The sequence below is a fragment of the Gopherus evgoodei genome, chromosome 1 (assembly GCF_007399415.2).
Source record: "Gopherus evgoodei ecotype Sinaloan lineage chromosome 1, rGopEvg1_v1.p, whole genome shotgun sequence".
Classification (NCBI taxonomy): Eukaryota; Metazoa; Chordata; order Testudines; family Testudinidae; genus Gopherus; species Gopherus evgoodei.
Genome location: NC_044322.1, coordinates 323,965,523 through 323,984,602, shown reverse-complemented (window position 1 = coordinate 323,984,602; position 19,080 = coordinate 323,965,523). Strand labels below are relative to the sequence as shown.

At 41.1% G+C, this 19,080-nt stretch overlaps 2 protein-coding genes across 25 annotated transcripts in view; both read left to right on the top strand.

Moving 5' to 3' along the window:
• CADPS2 (calcium dependent secretion activator 2) overlaps window positions 1-19,080 on the top strand; it is a 602,399-nt gene that overhangs the window by 163,629 nt on the left and 419,690 nt on the right. The gene's annotated exons all lie outside the window — the stretch shown is intronic.
• Window positions 1,875-2,933, top strand: LOC115644564 (RING finger protein 148-like). Its single transcript, XM_030549138.1, has one exon. The coding sequence runs from the start codon at window positions 1,875-1,877 to the stop codon at window positions 2,931-2,933; it is 1,059 nt and encodes a 352-aa protein (XP_030404998.1).

Below are 19,080 nucleotides of genomic sequence, written 5' to 3'. Positions count from 1 at the left end.
GTCAGAATACTAACACTAAATATCATCTTACCAAGTAAGCACATTCCTGATGTGAGAGGATAGTAGAGCAATTCACAGATCTCAAGTAACTACGTAAACACAGTCCTAAGAGGGAGGTATCTTCCTTTTTTCTTATAGTACTCTTTTTTTCTTTGAAAATAATCTTTGGCTAAGGCTCAGGAGACAGAAGTTTGTGAGGATGGGAAGCTCCAGGCATTCCTTTGCCAAAATGTAGATTTCTCGCTCACACCAATGGGCGGCAGGTTGCATAGGCTAGGGGGAGACTGTGCCTCCCCAAACAGCCAGGCGTGGCCCTCCCCTCTGTGTTCAGCTCCAGTCCTCTAGCCCCCAGTGCTCCAGCTGGGGCTGGGGAGGCTACAGCCACCCACCTTTCCGGCGCTTCGGGGCTGAGGGGGCTGTGGCCACCCTCCCTTCTGCGCTCCAGGGCTGGAGAGGCTGGGGTCATGCGCTGCCTGCCTTGTTGGGACTCCTTTGGGGCTGAGAGGCTAGCCTGGGGTGGGACTGAGCCAGTGGCCGCTGTGGAGGGGAAGCTCTGGGCTCCAGAGGGGGGCAGAAGGGATGGGGCCTCGGGTGGACAGGGCGGGGTTGGGGACTAGCCTCCTCCAGCCGGTGGTTCACACGCTGCCAGTGCTCACACCCTTTTTCCTGCCAAAGAATGATCTCTTAATCAGGTGATAGTCCGTTTGATTTTGTTGACACGTGGCTGTGGCTTTGGTTTGCCTTTTGTCTCCAGGGAACTGGTTTTTGTCTGATTTTCTAAACTTTGAACATGTCTCAACAGTGTCGTATAGTAGAATTTTGTAAATTTACATTTTGTAATGTAATGTTGCCATACATATTTTACCAGGACAATAACGCTCAGCAAACTGAGTTTTCAAATGATACCTGACAAGGCATACTTTTTAACAAAATTTATCATAGTATTGTAAAAAGAGTGAGCATGGAGACATCTGTCTGAGGGACATCTCAGGTGAATGGCAAATAGTGTTTGATCCTTACATTGTAAGACAATTGTGTGTGTGTGTGTGTGTGTGTGTGTAAGTGTAATGTAGTAAAATGGGATATATATTTTTCAAATATTTGAGAGGGGGATGAGGAATATCACTAGAAGCTGGGCAGGAGGTGTAGTTTATTGTGAAACTTGCTCATTGAAGATTTTGGAAGGAAAAAGTACAAGATTAAAAATGGCTTTAAACATTTCTTGGTGGTACATCAGTGTTCAAGGTTGTAAGAGTTTTATTTTTTCAGGTTTTTTTTAAACAAGGACAATTGCATATCAACAGTATGCATATACACTAGTATATTGATTACAAAGTATAACCCTGTATTGTAATGTAATGAATCTAGATGGCAAAAATTCCAGCTCCAGCTAGCAAAAATAAGAATGTTTCACACTTAGTATGGTTGTTTTGGGGATATCAAAAGTCTGTGTGCTGAAGCAGAGGATTTAGTTCTCCACCGCAAGATGCTGGCTGTGAAAATACATTTTTCATAGAGGAATATAGAGAAAACTAAGTCAATACTTTAGCGTTTTTAGCAAGTACAATTACAGGTATGCAAATGAGTTAGTCCTTGTTAATACATTGGCTCATGAGCATGTGATGTCACAATCCCATTACCCAATAATGAGCTGTTTATGACTATTTTGAAATGAGCCTTTTAAACTTTTTTTTTAAAGCTATTTTTCTTCTTCTATTTCTAAGAAACACACTAGCAGGCTATCAAAATGCAGGAGACCAGTGGAACTTATTCTGTTTTTACAGGCATTTAATGTTTTATTCTCTTCAGTTAACTGTTCTTAACTGTGATCGTTTTGTTTTGTTTTACCGGTTATGTAATTGGCTGAGAAAGGAATGAAGTTGCTTGGGATTAGTGCTTGGAGAAGAGGGAACAAATTGTCCTGGTTGCTGTGTCTTAGTGTCTTTCTGGTGCTGAGTCTGCATGTCTCCCAAGCCAATGCCTTTTGGGTTGCTCATCTGAACATATCGTTTCAAATAGGGAACAAGACAGTATGGGAGTGGGCTGACAATGGAGTATTTGGAAAAAACTCCCCATTGAAGGAGGTGTCTGGAGTGGTGGTGCCACCAGAGGGACTGAATCAAATTGCCTGCAACCCCTCAACAAACTTCAGCAGGCCTGTAAACTCTGAAACCTGGATAGCCCTCATTATGAGGGGACACTGTACCTTCACAAAGAAAATAAATGTGGCAGCAGAGAGGGGAGCAGTTGGCGTGATTATCTATAACCATGCAGGCACAGGAAATGGAGTATTTCCTATGATTTACCTGGGTTCAGAAGATGTTGTTGCAATTATGATTGGCAATCTGAAAGGCGAGGACATTTTACACTTGATACAGAATGGCATCCAAGTAATAATAGGAATAGAAGTAGGAAAACACTATGGTTCCTGGATGAATCGTTACTGGGGGTCCCTTCTCATCTGCACACTGGTCACGGTGGCCTATTTTACCTTTTACTGTGCTGGAAGGCTAAGAATAGCAAGAACTCAAATCAGGAGATGCCGACAATTAACAGATGTCAAGAAAGCTATTGGTCAACTTGAGCTTCGCATATTAAAAGAGGGTGACAAGGAAGCTGATACAGATGGAGAGAACTGTGTAGTGTGTCTGGAAGTATACGTGCCGAAAGACGTAGTGCGCATTTTAAGATGCAGCCATATTTTCCATAGGAAGTGCATTGACCCTTGGCTGCTGAAACACAGAACATGCCCAGTGTGCAAATGTGACATTCTCAAAGCTAGGGAAACTGAACTGCCTGTCAAAAATGAGGCAGAGTCTTTACAAACTGTAGTGCCAAATGAGGCTCCTAACACCACTTTACTTAATGAAGAAGATAATCATAATGAATATGTCTTAGTACAAGGTGCAGAGAGACCATCTGTAGATGAATAATTTTCTTCTTCACAGATGGATAATCAAACCATTTCTTTGGTCCTTCATGTTGCTTCACCTTGATCACCTAGTTTGTAAAGGTCAAAATTAAACTTACATTCTTGAAATAAATTCTGAAATTCTGTCAGCATAAATTTTGAACTCTCTTTTTGCTAATTTCAATAATGCTCTGAAATGTAGAATGGATGAACGTGAATGAACTTGGCAAGTATTTCTATGATAATGAGTATTTTTTATGTAAGACTTTTTGCTAACTTAAATGTCACAGTTTGTACTTTCTGTATAAAAATAGTTTGGAAAACTTTGCCCTGAAAAAGAATTAAATTGCCTCTGTAACTTATTACATATAAAAAATTTCAGCCTTCACTTTACTGTATGGACTAGGACACAGCTGTATAGTTTTGTGCAGTAGCTGGGTGTGGCAAAGATATACAACATTGCGTTTTAATATATGGATATCACATCCTTTTGGTTAAATTACACTTTCCTAGCAAAGTAAAACACATGATTTTAAAATCAGGGGGTTTTTTACATCTGCCACTTTGATTTAAATTTTATTTCCTATTCTCAGTCTTTTTTTCTGTTGAGGCAGGGGTTTGGAGGGCACTGCTCACATGACTTGGGAGACCAGAGCAACATTCAGGCAGCATTGGGCAGAGTTATAGTTTCTGCTGGGAGTATACCTAGGTTTAAGGAACACTTCTTCCCTTTGTCTCTTCCCCACTCCTCCCCCACAACTCTCATCCTTCAAAGACTCTGGAGAGAGAGAGAGAAACTGATTGTTGATACCGATTTACTTACTACATATGTAAATTGATCACACAGCTGATCTACCAGTGTACTAATACAGTATGTTGTTTCCTTGTCCTCCCTCCCCTGCCCCCGTGTTTGTGTCCCCATCAGTTACATATTTTCTTGTCTCTTAGAATAGATTGTAAGCTTTTGGGGGGGCATGGACTGTCATTTCTTACGTTTGTACAAAGCCTGCTAGCACAATAGACCCATGGAGCCCTGATGTGATGGTGATCTCTGTCATGCTACTGTAACCCATGCCTGGTTGATGTGGTGCTCAGTCCCCCTCTAGTGGCACCTAGCCCAGCTAGAGATTGATAATTCTGCTACAACCTTGGCTAAGAGTCACATGGCTTTTAGGTTGTGCAGTAGAGGCTTGTACACCAAGCTTCAGAGGTCCCAGGTTTGATGCTGATGATGAGTCTGTCAGCATTACAGTACAAAGAATAAATAATGAGAATTATGCTGCCATCTTGTCGTTTCTTAAAGACACAGGAGGATTAGAAGAAGGAGCCTTTAATTCCCCACATTCTTCCACATTCTTTTCCTTTGGCTTCAGCACTAGCATAATACACTTACTGGTTCCTCACCTGCTCTTTTCACCTAGACACGTGGTGGAGAAAAGGGATAAGCAACTGCATAGGAAAATAAAAATCACCATACTGGAGGAGACCAGAGGTTCATCTAATCCAGTATCCAGTCTCTTACAAAGGAGGAAGGTGTAAGGATGCTGCAGCAGGCAAATGTGGGATAATCTGCTCCCCCCCCACGTTAAATTTCATCCTAATATCTAAATTGAGATTAGTTTGAACCTAGAAGCATGAGGTTTATATCCTTTCTAAAATGTTGTGTTACTAATTATAACTGGATCTTCTTTATCCATAGACATATACTATCCCTTTTTCAGTCTTGCTAAATTCTTGGTCTCAATGATTTGTTTGGGAATGACTTCCAAAGCCTAATTGGACATTTTTAAAAAAAGCTGTTCTTTTTATTGGCTTTGAATTTGCCACCTTTTAGTTTCATTTAATATTGTCTTGTTACTGTGTTATGAGAGAGTTTGGGAACATCTGTTCTCCCTAACTTCTCTACACAATTAATTCTTTTAACGTATTCCCTCTTATTCGTCTCCTTTCCATGATAAACAATCCCACTCTTTTTAGTCTGTTTTCCAGGCTGCAATCATTCAACCAAAAAGTGAAGGCAGCTGCTGGAAATAGAAAATGGGACAAATAAACCAACAAAAACCATAAATAAGGGGGAAAAACATAAGGTAAGGGGAAAAATAACTTTATCTGAATGGCAGACAATCTCATCTTACATAATTGAACAAGATACTTAAAATAATATCAAAGATATTTAAGGTAACACAAACAATAAACATTTTGGTTTGTTTTGCACAATCCTATAGTAATGAGAGAATGGTTCCAGTGTGGTTTGCACGTTCACTTTCTCAAACTTTATTGCAGGTTGTTTTTTTTTTACCTGTTGTCAAGGTATTATTCCCACTTTGAACTTTTAGCGTCCAGAAAGTGGGGACCTTCTAAGCTTAATTCCTAGTTTAGATCTGATAGCGCTGCCACCAACCAGAAATTCCAGTGTCTGGTACACTCCCTGTCTCCCCAAAATCTTCCCTGGGGGACGCAAGACCCAAACCCCTTGGGTCTTAAAGGGAAATAAATCATTTCCCCTCCTTTCCCCCCTCCCAGACTTCCCCTCCCTGGGTTACCCTGATCCAAACTCTTTGGATCCTAAAACAGAGAGGAGTTAACCTTCCCCCCACCTCCTTTTCCCCCACCAATCCCCTGGTGAGTTCAGACCTAATCCCCTTGGGTCTTAAACAAGGAAAAAAATCAATCAGGTTCTTAAAAAAGAAAGCTTTTAATTAAAGAAAGAAAAAATAAAAATTATCTCTGTAAAATCAGGATGGAAAATGTTAACAGGGTCTTCAGCTTATATAGACTAGAGGGATTCCCCCTAGCCTAAGTTACAAGTTACAGCAAACAGAGGTAAAATATCCTTCCAGCAAAATACACATTTGCAAATAAAGAAAACAACCATAAAGACTAATCCGCCTTCTATTTAGTACTTACTATTTTGAACATGAGAGACTGTTTCAGAAAGATTGGAGAAAGATCTGGTTGCACGTCTGGCCCCCTTAGCTCCAAGAGAGAACAAAGAGCAAAACAAAAAGCACAAACAAAGACTTCGCTCCACCAAGATTTGAAAGTATCTTGTCCCCCGATTGGTCCTCTGGTCAGGTATCAGCCAGGTTCACTGAGCTTGTTAACCCTTTACAGGTAAAAGAGACATTAACTCTTAACTATCTGTTTGACACCTTTGAATAAGGAGGAGTTTGTAAAGCACGTGGGAACAAGTTCAAATGTTTGTATAAGTGGGTGCAGCACCAATTGGCCAGAGCTGAATTTGGGTTATTAGGTGATTTGGCTCACTAAGTGGATTGATGTTTGAGTAAAGGAGACCAAAGATGTTTTAAGTCATAAGTGTAGCAGTATTACAATTTATCTGCTGTAATACTTTAGTAATACCATGATCTGAGGAAACTAGTAAATATTGGTATTTTGTAGATACAATAGATAAATATTTATCATTGTAGATATTTATCATTAATAGGGGTTAGATGTATAGAAGCTTGCTGGAGGGAGGCCACAATAATACAAAATTCAAGCAGTGAGTATTTTTTTTTAAAGTGAAAAGAAAACTTAAATTACAAGTTTACGTGATATTGTGGTCTAATGGATTTTTGTATCTTACAAACTGGTTAAATATGATTGAAATTACAGTTGCTGAAATTGAGATAATGTAAATGTAATTGTTTAGTAAATTGGCTTTCTAGTCTTTTAAGTGGAAAAAAAGTAGTTTTTTGCCATCAAAGTCTCTTAATGTGCATGCACAGCCATGTGGACTTCATTAAATTCAGTATTATGTTTAGTGAATACTACGGTGTTTTCAGTTTTGAGCGGCAAGTCCCAGGTCCAGTTAAAAAAAAAACAAAAACACAACCACCCCCCCCCAAATAAACCTACAACTCTCTCTCGTCCCACCCTCAGCCCCACACAAAACCACTTGTTTGGGTATGTATTTTTCATTTTTCAGTGCTAGCTTTTCTTAGGCCACAGAAATGTTACTTAAAAGATAAATGTGTTACACAGCTCCATTCTTGTGAGCTGTTTACTCATGATTCCATTTTTTAATTCAAAAAGTGAATTATTGGATTTTTTTTTGAAGGATAATTGATAAGAATAATTGATCCGGTGGTATAAAACTATACAGTGAAGTATTCCAAGCCTATCACAGCAGCAAGATTAACCCAGTTTATTCACAATGTTTAGGCTAAAGGAAACCTTTTAAAGTAAATTATTTCAACAGATAAAATTAAAAATGGTAATTACTGCAGCTGTAACAGAGGATGCACTTGTGGCCATTTTTATGTTTGTTTAAGCCCATGCTTGAACCCATGCCGTTTAGTGAAGATGATATGAAAAGGAGTATTGTATCAATAGAAGGTTATTGTCTAAGTTTGTGTGTTGACCCAGGAGCCGTTTCCAAGGTTGAGATTGGTGATCCATTTCAATGCTTATATATTTAGGTGATTTATGGATTGTAGCAAAGTCAGGAGAGCTCCTCAGGAAAGGAACTTGGCCTCTTGCCATCAGTCTGTCCTGATTGCATCCTGTATGCGAGCCACTCTGATCTCCCCAGCATCAGGTGTTTGACACCAGCGGTCATGTGGGGTTTTGACATCTGTGGATGAGGTCCATGTTTAGGTCTCCACTGACTTCAGTCTGTCTGATGTTGGCATCAGTGGTGGGTACCTCAGTCTGACAGCCTATATGCTGAGTAGATAAATATGGTAGACTGGGATTGTTCTGGGGAAGTGAATTTTTTTTTATTTTATTTTTTTTTTGGTTTAGAACAGGAAGTCTTTCTCAGGAAAGTTCTATGACCCAACCTGAACAGGCAGAAGGTATCTTAAAAGGCTACTGGCTGACCCACCTGGTGCAGTGTTCCACAGAAATAAACTGATCCTTTGTCCTCATCCATTGCTCATGGGGGGTGGTTTTACTGTATTGGTACAGCTTTGCTGGTGTAGCTGCATCCACATTAGGAGCACTGGCTGGTATACTGGTATAGCATACTGGTAAAACACTCCCACTGAGGTTTCCATTTTCCACTTAGTTTAATCCATGAATGTGTTTATCTCCAAGCCCCGGTAGCTACTTTGCTGAGGCTAGGTTATGTAGTTTAGTTAATTAGGACTAAGCTTAGTTTCAAATACAAGAACAATGGGTGGGGGGGGAAATCTTCTGTAAACTTATTACTAAACACGTATTTTAAACCAATGTGCTAATTATCAAAATGAACAACCTCACTCAGGGGAAAGATTGGGTTTTGTGTATACCCTACTCCGGAGGAATGGAAGTGAAGGACTAGGTGGATAGACTTTATTGGGGTGCTTATAACAATGGCTATGGAAACGGGTGCTGGCAAGACAGTGTATGCAATGAGAGCTAAAGTGTATACCTTGTAGAGATGAAGCACTCTGTAAAGTATGACCCTAGACCATGGGAGTGCAGAAATTCAGCCAGAGAGGCTGCCTGAAGAGTGACTTGTGTACTGTGGAATGGTGGTAGATGGAGTAATGTAACCATTCCAGCTGCAATGTTAGTGCTGTCTAACTTCACTGCAGCACAACATTCTTCAGACACTGGGGTTTACTATAAACTTGCATGAAACTTTTTTTAAGCAAGGAAATTCAGGCACAAAAACTTAACAGGAGCTTTAAGTTTCAGGAGAAAAAACGCAACAAACACAATAGAAAGCATGGAATTTTGCATTTAAAGTGAAATGAATATCATATACCTTCAGTACAAGGAACAAGAATGTCTTAATATCTTCCTAATGCATTATATTGTGTCATATTTGTAGCACATATGGTATATTTCACTCTTAACTGTAAAATTCACTTCCTTTGTGGTTTTCTGTCATAAACATAATATTTTGTAAATATAGCCTTTATGCATGAATGTTCCTGGACTTCTATTTATTTTTATCTTAAAACAGTTTTCTCCAAAGTATATGGTGATAAGCTGTTTATATTAAGGATGTTGTAATTTATTTGTTTTCAATGACTTCTATAGGGAAATTACCATTCATTAAGAGTCTATCCTGAGGCTGGATAGATGCACTAAAGAAGTCAGATCAGTTCCTTCTCGGTAGATATGTATGAGCTTTCTATGGTGTGCAAGTTGTATCCTGAAGTTTTGTATCTCTGTAACATCTTGTAATCCATTCTAATAATGTCATGTATTTGCTGAGTTAAATACCTTGAAATATTTGTGTTGTAATACTACTAAAATTTTTACTCCTGGGGGAATTCTGCGCCACTGCACATGTGCAGCATTTATGTCCTGCGCAGATTTCTTTGCTTCCCCACAGAAAAATGACTTTCTGACAAGGAAGCAAATGGAAGCCACAGGAGTGGTCATGCGACCCACCCCAGCAGTATGTTTCGGGCACCCAGGGCAGCTGGTAGAGAAGTAAATCAGTGTGGAGCAGGGGGTGGGACTGGAGAAGACCTGGCTGGGGCTCCTACTCTGCAGCATGCTCAGCTGCTAGTCTCCAGCTGGGCTGGGGAAGACGGGACTTCCTGTTCTCCTACACTGCATCTAGGGCTGGATTAGACTCACCCCCAGATTTCTCTTTCAGCTGCAGGAAGCTCTGCAAACTCTACATGCCATTTCCTGCACCCATTGCTCCTCAGCTGCAGGGGGAGGGATCCCTGTACAGGGACCTGCTCCCCCATTGGCCTGGATCCACATACCCAGATCCTCCCACCGAGCCTCAACCCCCGCACTAAGAACACCCCTGTATGAGCCCCACTCCCCCTGCACCTGGACCATCCACATGAGCCACCTGCACCCGGATCCCCACCCCACTGAGCTGCAACCAGCTGCACCTGGATCCCCACCCCACTAAGCCCCCCATACCCAGATCCCCTGCTGAGCTGTATCCCCCCCCCACACAAATCCAGACCCGCCCTGCTGAATCCCAACCACCTTCACCTGGACCACCCTGCAGAGTCCCATTACCTCTGCACCTACAAGTCCCTGTGCATCTAGATCCCCCCCACACCCATAACCCTCACTGAGCTGCCCGCACACAGTTTGCCACTCACAGAACCTTTTCCACCCTGACGTGGATCCCCTCACACTAACCCCCTCCATGCTTGGATCCTGCCTTGGTGAGCCTGCCTGCCCACACATACTGGCATCGAGGGGCAGGGGCCAGGGGTATATCAGGAGCAGGCCCGGTCCTTGCGCTGTGTTAGGGTTGAGCGCAGCCTCACCACTGAATCCATGTCCCGGGGGGAGCAGCACAGTGATCTCCCACCTCTGTGCAGCCAGTGGCCTGTGCTCCTCAGTGCCGTGCTGGAGCATCCACATTTATCTAACAAATAAAATTTGCAGAATTTTAAAATATTGTATACAGGATTTTTTTTGGTGCAAAATGCCCTCAGGAGTATAAAATGCATTCTGTTGCTAAAAACTTATGTTGTATCACATGACTTTAAAACTGTGTGTGGTTTTTTTTTCTCACAACTGTGTGCTGTTTCACCCAACACGAACACGACAAAATCTTGCTGAATGATGGCGCAGGCACCATGAATTGCACTATTGCTCCAATTTCAAGTAGATCCAATAAGTGAAGGTCACAGAAGAGCGTTCCAACAGTCTACTAGAGAATCCAGGATTTACAAACAGTTCTGGAAGTTTACAGATAGAAAAATATAGTTGTTGCAGAAGTCAAGGAAAGTGCTCCATCAATGGTAGACCAGCTCCTTTATTTAACCTGAAATCATGGCTTCACATCTCATGCACCATATGCTGTGAACAGTGGAAGATTGCCATCTTTGTCTAGCCCAGGGATCTCAAACTCAAATCACCACGAGGGCCACATGAGGGCTAGTACATTGGCCCGAGGGCCGCATCACTGACACCTTTTCATACAACGATACAAAAGTATGGTAAAAAATGAAGAGTAACACAGTATGCTATTAAAAGTCAATGTATTAACTTTTTAAAAATTGTAATGTGAAAAATTAGTGCTAATTTTGACAGTCATTTCATTTTTCGCCACTTAGCTGGCAGCGTTAATTTGTTAATTGTATGAGTTAAAAAAAAATTCTGTCAGCCTGTGATGGGGTGTCCATCCCACACAGGCCCTGAGTGGGTAAATGTGGGCCAGAAAGGGCCAATTAACCTTCTATGTTGGAAGCTAGGGATTGATAAGAACTAATGGTGAAGCCCAGCCGGGGGGAAGACCTGGGCTAGGATGATAATGCCAGGAATTGACAGCAGGAAGAAGACTGCAGGGTGGAGGCCTGCAACCACTCCCTAGAGGGAAAGGGAGTTGGCTAGATACAAGGAGGCGGTCAGGAGGAGAGTAAACCCTGTGGTTCTGTCCTGGATTATGGATTCTTACAAGAGGCCTTAGAGGGTGGAATACCCACAAGGAGGTGCTCCTGCAGTGAGTGGACCACTTTACACAGGTCTGCAAATGTACCCCGCTCCGGCGCCACCTCTTCTTCACCTCCTGCCTGTTGGAAAGTCCTAAGCACCACCAAACAGCTGTTTGGCAGCGGAAAGCGCTGGGAGGTAGATGGATGAGTGGGGGATGCTGTGCACTGGGTGTGGGGGGAAGGACGGGGATGGTGGGGAGGCAGTGCCTATGGCTGGCAGCAGGAAATAGTTCCATGGGCTGCGTGCTTAAGACCCCTGGTCTAGCCAAAGGTTTACCTTTTGATCTGCTGAGTGGGAGAGCCCTGGGCTCTGTGGAAGACATCAAAGCTAGATTAAAGGGAGAGATGTTTGCTTTTCCCTCTGCAATTGCTCTTTTCTCCTCCACACTGTATGGGGCATCTGTTAATAAAATTTCCAAGGTGCTTCATAAACTCAAAGTACTATACAAACATTTATGCAAGCATTAATCTTTACAGTATACTTCTGAGGTAGCTGAGTAGTAGCAGTATCTCCTTTTGCAGATAGAGCAACTGAAAGCAAGAGGCTAATGGCCTGATTTACAGACCTGCTGAGTACCCGCAAATTCTGCTGAAGTCAGTGGGAGGTGCAGGTACATACCATCTTTTGAAAATCACCCCGTGTATCTTGCATAAAGTACAACAGAATGTAAGTCTCTAAACCAGGATTAGAATTCAGATCTCCTGACTTCCAGTTCTTGCTTAGTCCAGTATGTCAGTGATCTTAGGCAAGTCAGTTACCTTCTCATTGTCTCCAAGTGACTTGGTGTCATAGATCTTGTCAGGCTCCCTGCTGCCAGTGGCTCCCCAGATTGCTGGGAAGGGACCACTGGATTCTATGTGTTTTATGCCTCTGGAATCTGAACTCAGCCAAGGACTATCCATATTTTGTGGACCCAAGTCACATTTTCTGTCTAGCACTCCCTTCTCAGAGCTACAGTGAAATCCTGCTGTAACACGATTGGGGTCCAAAAAAATTTTTTTTTCTTTTTTGCTTGTGGCTGCTGGAGCCACTTTATGATCGCCTTATATCTGAATTTGCATTATTGCAGGGCGCATTATAGCAGGGTTTCCCTGTATAACCTTGTGGCCAAGCTGCCTAGCCCCTGGGCTCAGTGCTGACCCCTCAGAATTCCCTTGTAGTTTAAATATACCTTCCTCCAGAACTCCACCCAAACCTTTTGATTTACCTCTTCAAGGAGCCATGTGGTAGGAGAACTGTATAACACAGACACTGCAACAGAATTCTAACATATCATTGCTCTTTACTTAATCAAGGAAGATGTACACAGATCTATACAAAAGTAATAACCCCATACGCACATTTCCTCACCATTACAGTGTTCTTTGGGTGGGAGTCTGGGTCATCTTTGAGATGGAGGATCCTTCCCCTGCAGCTACATTACTTCCCTTCTGACACATGGAGCCTCTCTCCCTAGGTCTAACCTTAGCCAGTCCGTCCACTTCCCCACTCCTGCTCAAACTTTCATTGTGTTCCTCTGTGAGCCCTTTTAGAACCTTTTGCTTTGCTCACCTGTCTTTGTCCTGTTCTGATAACTTTCCACCGCTCTCCATTCTTACCCTCCCTTCAGGCAGCAAGAGGAAGTATCTTCTCCAAACTCAAGTAGCCCCACTGTCTCGTGGTACTTTACTTTGAAAAGATGGTTATTGAGTTCTAAGTATTCAATTCCCTCTCCCTGCCTTGTCCCTGGTTTGGCAGAAACGTGATGCAACCCTTCCTGTTCATGGTAGATACACACTGACAAAAGGGCTTCGTGATACATCTGTTTTCATAATAACTTCATAATATCAAACAGGATTCATGAGTTGTAAAGACAGATTCCCTCCAAATTATCCCACTTGGCTAAGTAATTAAATTTGAGACTTGGAGTCATGATATCTGGGTTCTAATCCTGGTTCTGAGACTGACTTGCTGTGTGATTTTAGACTGCAGAATGTGGGCAGTGATACTGCTACTCCTTTTGACCCAAACAGTTATCCAGTATTTGGAGTCTGTTGGGCTATTTTAATTAGGAGGAGAAATTGATAATAGTCATGTATTTCTTTGAGATAATCTTGTTTATTTATAAGAACGTACTGAGTCCTGTTTCCCTGAACACAGTAGGAATCAAACACTAGATGGATTCCTTGCTCAATATTCCAAGCTGCTTTTTCCAAACCACACTCTACCCAAGGAGTGCACGCTCTTTCTTATCTTTATCTCAGCGTCATGTTACAAATGGTTTGCTGGTTGTTGTTGGCTTTCTGTCTGCTTCTGCGGTGTTTCTGCTACTTCTCTGTCTTGCACACGGTTCCATCAAACAATACCCAGCAACCCCCCCTACAACCAAATAGCTCAGTTTCTGACCCACCTTGCATGTCGTTTAGGTCGTGGCTCTTGTCTATCTTACTCGAAAAGGAGCTTAACTGCTCCTCAGTTTCATACAACACACAACATAACAAACATTGTGAAGCATTACTAATAACATTTGCAAAATACTACAGTGAATTAGTGTGAATCATTAAGGCCGCTCAGAGTGGCAGAAATGAGAATAGAATTTGGAAGTTCCTGATTCATTTATCAGCCTATGACGTGTCTAGAAACAGCAGACATATATTACGAATTTGCAAGCTAATATTTGAGCAAAAAGGTGCTATTTGATTTTTCAAATGCTTCAGAAAATGTCATCTCAAAATGTCACAATAAAACAAAACATTGGGGTTATGAAATTGTATGGAACAACACGGTAAAATATTTTGCACAAAGGTTTTTGTTATTTTTTTTCCCTATTCCTTCTTGTTATTCCTAGGGGCTCTATTGAGTTAGGTGCTGTGCAAAGAGAGGAGAAAGGGATAGTTCCTGCCCCAAAGAGCTTAGGGTCTAAATAGACAAGACAGACAAAGGGGAGGGGATAGAGTGAAGAGTATGATGATCTACCAATTTTTTTCATTAGTTGTACTTAGCTGTATTGAAAGTAAACAATGATGTGAAACTTTTGCTAAGATTGATTAATGTTATGTCACTAGTCCATCTGAATCTGAATCTATTTTGTAAGGCCTGCATGCTAGTGTGGTGAAAGATCTATTGTTGTGATACAGAATACAAAAGAGAGAAAGTGGAGCATAAGCTACATGAGCCCTTCTTAGATTCTTAACTAATCACTTTACAACTTTGTTTTCACTGATGATGCTGTAAGAAATAAATTATAGTTTTATTTGCAAAGTATTTCAACAAGAAAACAGAGTGCACTTGCCACAATTTGTGTTAGTAAAGTTCACTGCACCAGGGAATTTCTGACCATATGTTTTGTTATGAAATTAGATTCTAAAGTTACTTTTGAACAATGTGTTGAGGAAATTAAACTAGTAAGTCATGTGTAACCATGCCAGCTCCTAGTTTAATGCACTAGGAAACACATCTGAAATATCGATATCTATAAAAGAAGTGATTAAACCCAAGTCTTTTAACCAAAGCTTTGATCATGGCTCTTTTGGTCCCAGATAATCTACAGGTTACAAGACAGTAAGGGTCATTATGACATTTGGAAGACTAAATCATTAAATTAATCTTCAAAATATATTATAGAGGTTGCTTGAATCACTGGGCATAAACACCTCTCTAACACATCCTACTTGGCCTTCTCTTTCTTTTTTCACTCTGTTTTGTTGACATGTATAGTCCAACTTTTTATTTTGCACATGGTATGAAATAATTAGGGCTGTCAAGTTATTAAAATAATTAATCATGAATAATTTATTTTTATTACAAATATTTGCACTGTAAAAAACAAAAGAAATAGTATATTTCAATTCATCTAATACAAGTACTCTAGTGCAATCTCTTTATCATGACAGTTGAACTTAAAAATGTAGAATTATGTACAAAAATAACCGCATTCAAAAATAAAACAATGTAAAACTTTAGAACCTACAAGTCCACTCAGTCCTACTTCAGCCATCGCCCAGACAAACAAGTTTGGTTACAATTTGTGGGAGATAATGCTGCCCATGTCTTGTTTACAATGTCACCTGAGAGTGAAACCAGGCGTTCACATGGCACTGTTGTAGCCAGCAACGCATGATATTTACGTACCAGATGTGCTAAAGATTCAATCAAATGCTTCAACCACCATTCCAGAAGAAATGCATCCATGCTGATGATGGGTTCTGCTTGGTGATGATCCAAAGTAGAGCGGACCGACACATGTTCATTTTCATCATCTGAATCAGATGCCATCAGCAGAAGGTTGATTTTCTTTTTTTTGGTGATTTGGGTTCTGTAGTTTCTGCATTGGAGTGTTGCTTCTTTAAGACATCTGAAAGCATTCGCCATGCCTTGTCCCTGTCAGATTTTGGAATTCAGATTCTTAAACCTTGGGTCGGGTGCTGTATCTATCCTTAAAAATCTCACACTGGTACCTTCTCTGCGTTTTGTGAAAGCTGATGTGAAAGTGATCTTAAAATGAACATGTGCTGGATCATCATCTGAGACTAATAACATGAAATTTATGGCAGAATGGGGTGTAAAAGAACAGGAGACATACAATTCTCCCCCAAGGAGTTCAGTCACAAATTTGATCAACGCATTTTTTTTAATGAGCATTATCAGCATGTCCTCTGGAATGGTGGTCGAAGCATGAAGGGGCATACGAATGTTTAGCATATCTGGCACGTAAATACTTTACAACGCCGGCTACAAAATTGCCATGTGAATGCCTGTTCTGACTTTCAGGTGACATTGTAAATAAGAGACAGTCAGCAGTATCTCCCGTAAATATAAACAAACTTGTTTGTCTTAGCAATTGGTTGAACAAGAAGTAGGACTGAGTGGACTTTTAGGCCAATGGTTCCTAAACTTTAACAACCTGTGAACTCCTTTCAAGAAAATGTCAAGTCTTGTGAACCCTCTCTTAAAAATGAATATTTCCAGGGATTTTCTCCTTTACCTGAGTATAAATTATAAAAGCAGTGATCCTGAAAATATAAAATTTGTTTTTGACACGTTTATTACACACTGTTATTAATTATTATTTATCATTACAGTATTTTTATTGCATTATGAAAATGGCAACACTCTTCCAAGATCTCATTTTCATAGCTTGTATCACTTTGAATAAGCCTGTTATAAGACAAGGCTCCTATGTTTCATCAAGAAGTATCAGATGTGAAACAGCATGAAAGTATTTAAGAAGTCAACTCAAAGAGTTCCTCCTACACAAGCATTCAGGTCTTGAGCGGTCCAGGCAAACAACGCACATTACAACAAAGCTTAAACTTGTTCTTCATGATAATTTAAGAAACAATACTAGCTGCCTATTTCATTTTAAATACAGCAAAACACTTTCCTTTCCATTTCTTATAAGAAGTCTTGAAAGTTAAGTCTCCTCAGTGTCCCATCCTAGAGACAGCTCTGTCCGCCATTAGGGAATTTTTCCCCGTGAACCCCCTGTAACATTTCATGACCACCCAGGGGTTCACGGTTCAGGAAACACTGTTTTAGGCTCTAAAGTTCTACATTGTTCTATTTCTGAGTGCAGTTATGTAACAAACAAAAAAATCTACATTTGTAAGTTGCACATCACGATAAAGAGATTGCACTACAGTACTACAGAATTGAAAAATACTGGTTTTGTTATTTTTACAGTGCAAATATTTAATAATATAAAGTGAGCAGAGTACACTTTGTAGTCTGTGTTGTAATAGAAATCAATATATTTGAAAATATAGAAAAACATCCGAAAAATATTTAATAACTTTCATTTGGTATTTTATTGCTTAACACTGTGGTTAATCATGATTAATTTTTTTAATCTCAGTTTATTTGTTTGAGTTAATCACATGAGTTAACTGCAATTAACTGACAGCCCTAGAAATAATGTTTTTAAGTTGTTGGCTAGATGCACTGTTCTCGTGCATGTGGAGGAAGGTGGAATTTATAACAACAGTGGGCATGTCTACACTTTGAGTTGGGGATGTGATTCCCAGCTCAAGGAGACATACCTGCACTACTACTGACCGAGCTAGCATACTAAAATTACCAGAGTGCAGCTGGAGCAAAATGAGTGGCAGGAGGGGCCAGCTTCCTGGAGTACCTTCCAGGAATCTCAGTTGGGTACGTACTTGAGGCAGCTAGCTCTTCCTGCCACTTCTGCTGCTGCGGTTTCACTCTTATTAGTGTACTAGCTTGAGCTGGGAATTACAACCCCAGCTTGAAGTGTAGACATACCCTGTATATTATTGTCATCTTTCATTTGTTTTCTGATAGTGCCCACAATGTGCTAGGTGCTGTCCAAACACACTAAAAGACAATTTGTCCCTTAAAGAGCTTCCATTCTAAGGGTATGGCTACACTTGCAGCTGTACAGCACTGGGAGTTAAACCTGTCTTTGTACAGCTGAGTAGGGAATGCACTGCAGTCTGTCCATGCTGACAGATACCAGCGCACTGTCGTGGCCACATTTGCAGGATCTGCAGCGGCATTGGGAGTGGTGCATTATGGGAAGCTATCCCAGCGTTCAAGTGGCTGCAACGTGCTTTTCAAAAGGGGTGGGGTGGGGTGTGACAGGGAACGTGAGGGAGAGAAAGAGTGGATTTTTGGAGCCGACACTCTGTCAGCAGCTGCCTTGCAAGTTCCGACCCCCTCCCCCACCCTTCTCTCACTCACTGAAAGCAAACAGCAGCTGTTTTTTTCCTCACAGACCAGATAAGCAGCCTCCTCGAAACGGACCCCCGCCCACCACGCTGCTTCTCTCCTCAAGCCCTCTCCCTCCCCCCTCTCCTCAAGCAAACACTAGCTGTGGGCATTCTAAAGGGAGACCCCCTGCCTCTACTCATTCACAGCAAACAGTAGCTGTGTTTGGTTTTTTTATAAGCAGCTCCGGGAGCCTGGAGTCCACAACAAAACAAAGAGAGGGACGTTCACTTAAAAGGATTATGGAAAGCTTCTGGAGGTCAGTCACAGTGTACTAAGATTATTCCCTGTTTACACTCATGCCCCAGTGCTGCAGGAGCAGTGCTATTCTCTTTATTCCTCTTGGGGAAGTGGAGTACAAGCAGCGCTGTAGCCACGGAGATACAGCACTGTATGTGCCTTGCCAGTGTGGACGGGGAGTGAGTTACAGCGCTATAAAGCCACCAACAGTGCTGTAACTCTCAAGCGTAGCCAAGGCCTGAGTAGGCAAACTATGTTCAAAAGGTGGAGGAGAGGGGTACAGTCAAAATGTATGCATCTTTTTTTTTCTTACATATCAGCTATGTCTGAATGCCTCTCCTCCTTACAGTTATAAGTGGGACAATTTCTTGTAGACATGGTGGTAGAAAGAAGTCTTGAAGAGAGTTTCTAAAGAGCTGAACACAAGGAGCCATTCAAATTAATTCCATACGTAAGGAATGGCTTAATGGAATGTATGAATACCGTTTTGTAAGTTTTTTTTAAAAATTTAAATAAACACTAATAAAACTTCACAATTAATTTATATTTGTTTTTGCAGTTACCTTATACTGGCCTCAATCTACTAATGTGTTGTACTTTCCAACGGAGAATCTTGCAGTATGTCATCTAAGTTTATGCAACACTAACTCCATTGTTCTTTCTTCTGGTACTCCCAACCATCCTGTGTTAGCACTGATCATCTTATTCTCTTCAGTATTTTTACTTACCCATCTCATGGTTTTCTCTGATCCTTGAACTTCTTATTGTTACCTGGGAAGATACTGGAATAAATTCTTAAACAATCAGTTTGTAAAAACCTAGAGGATAACAGGTTTATGAGCAATAACCAGCATGGAACTGTG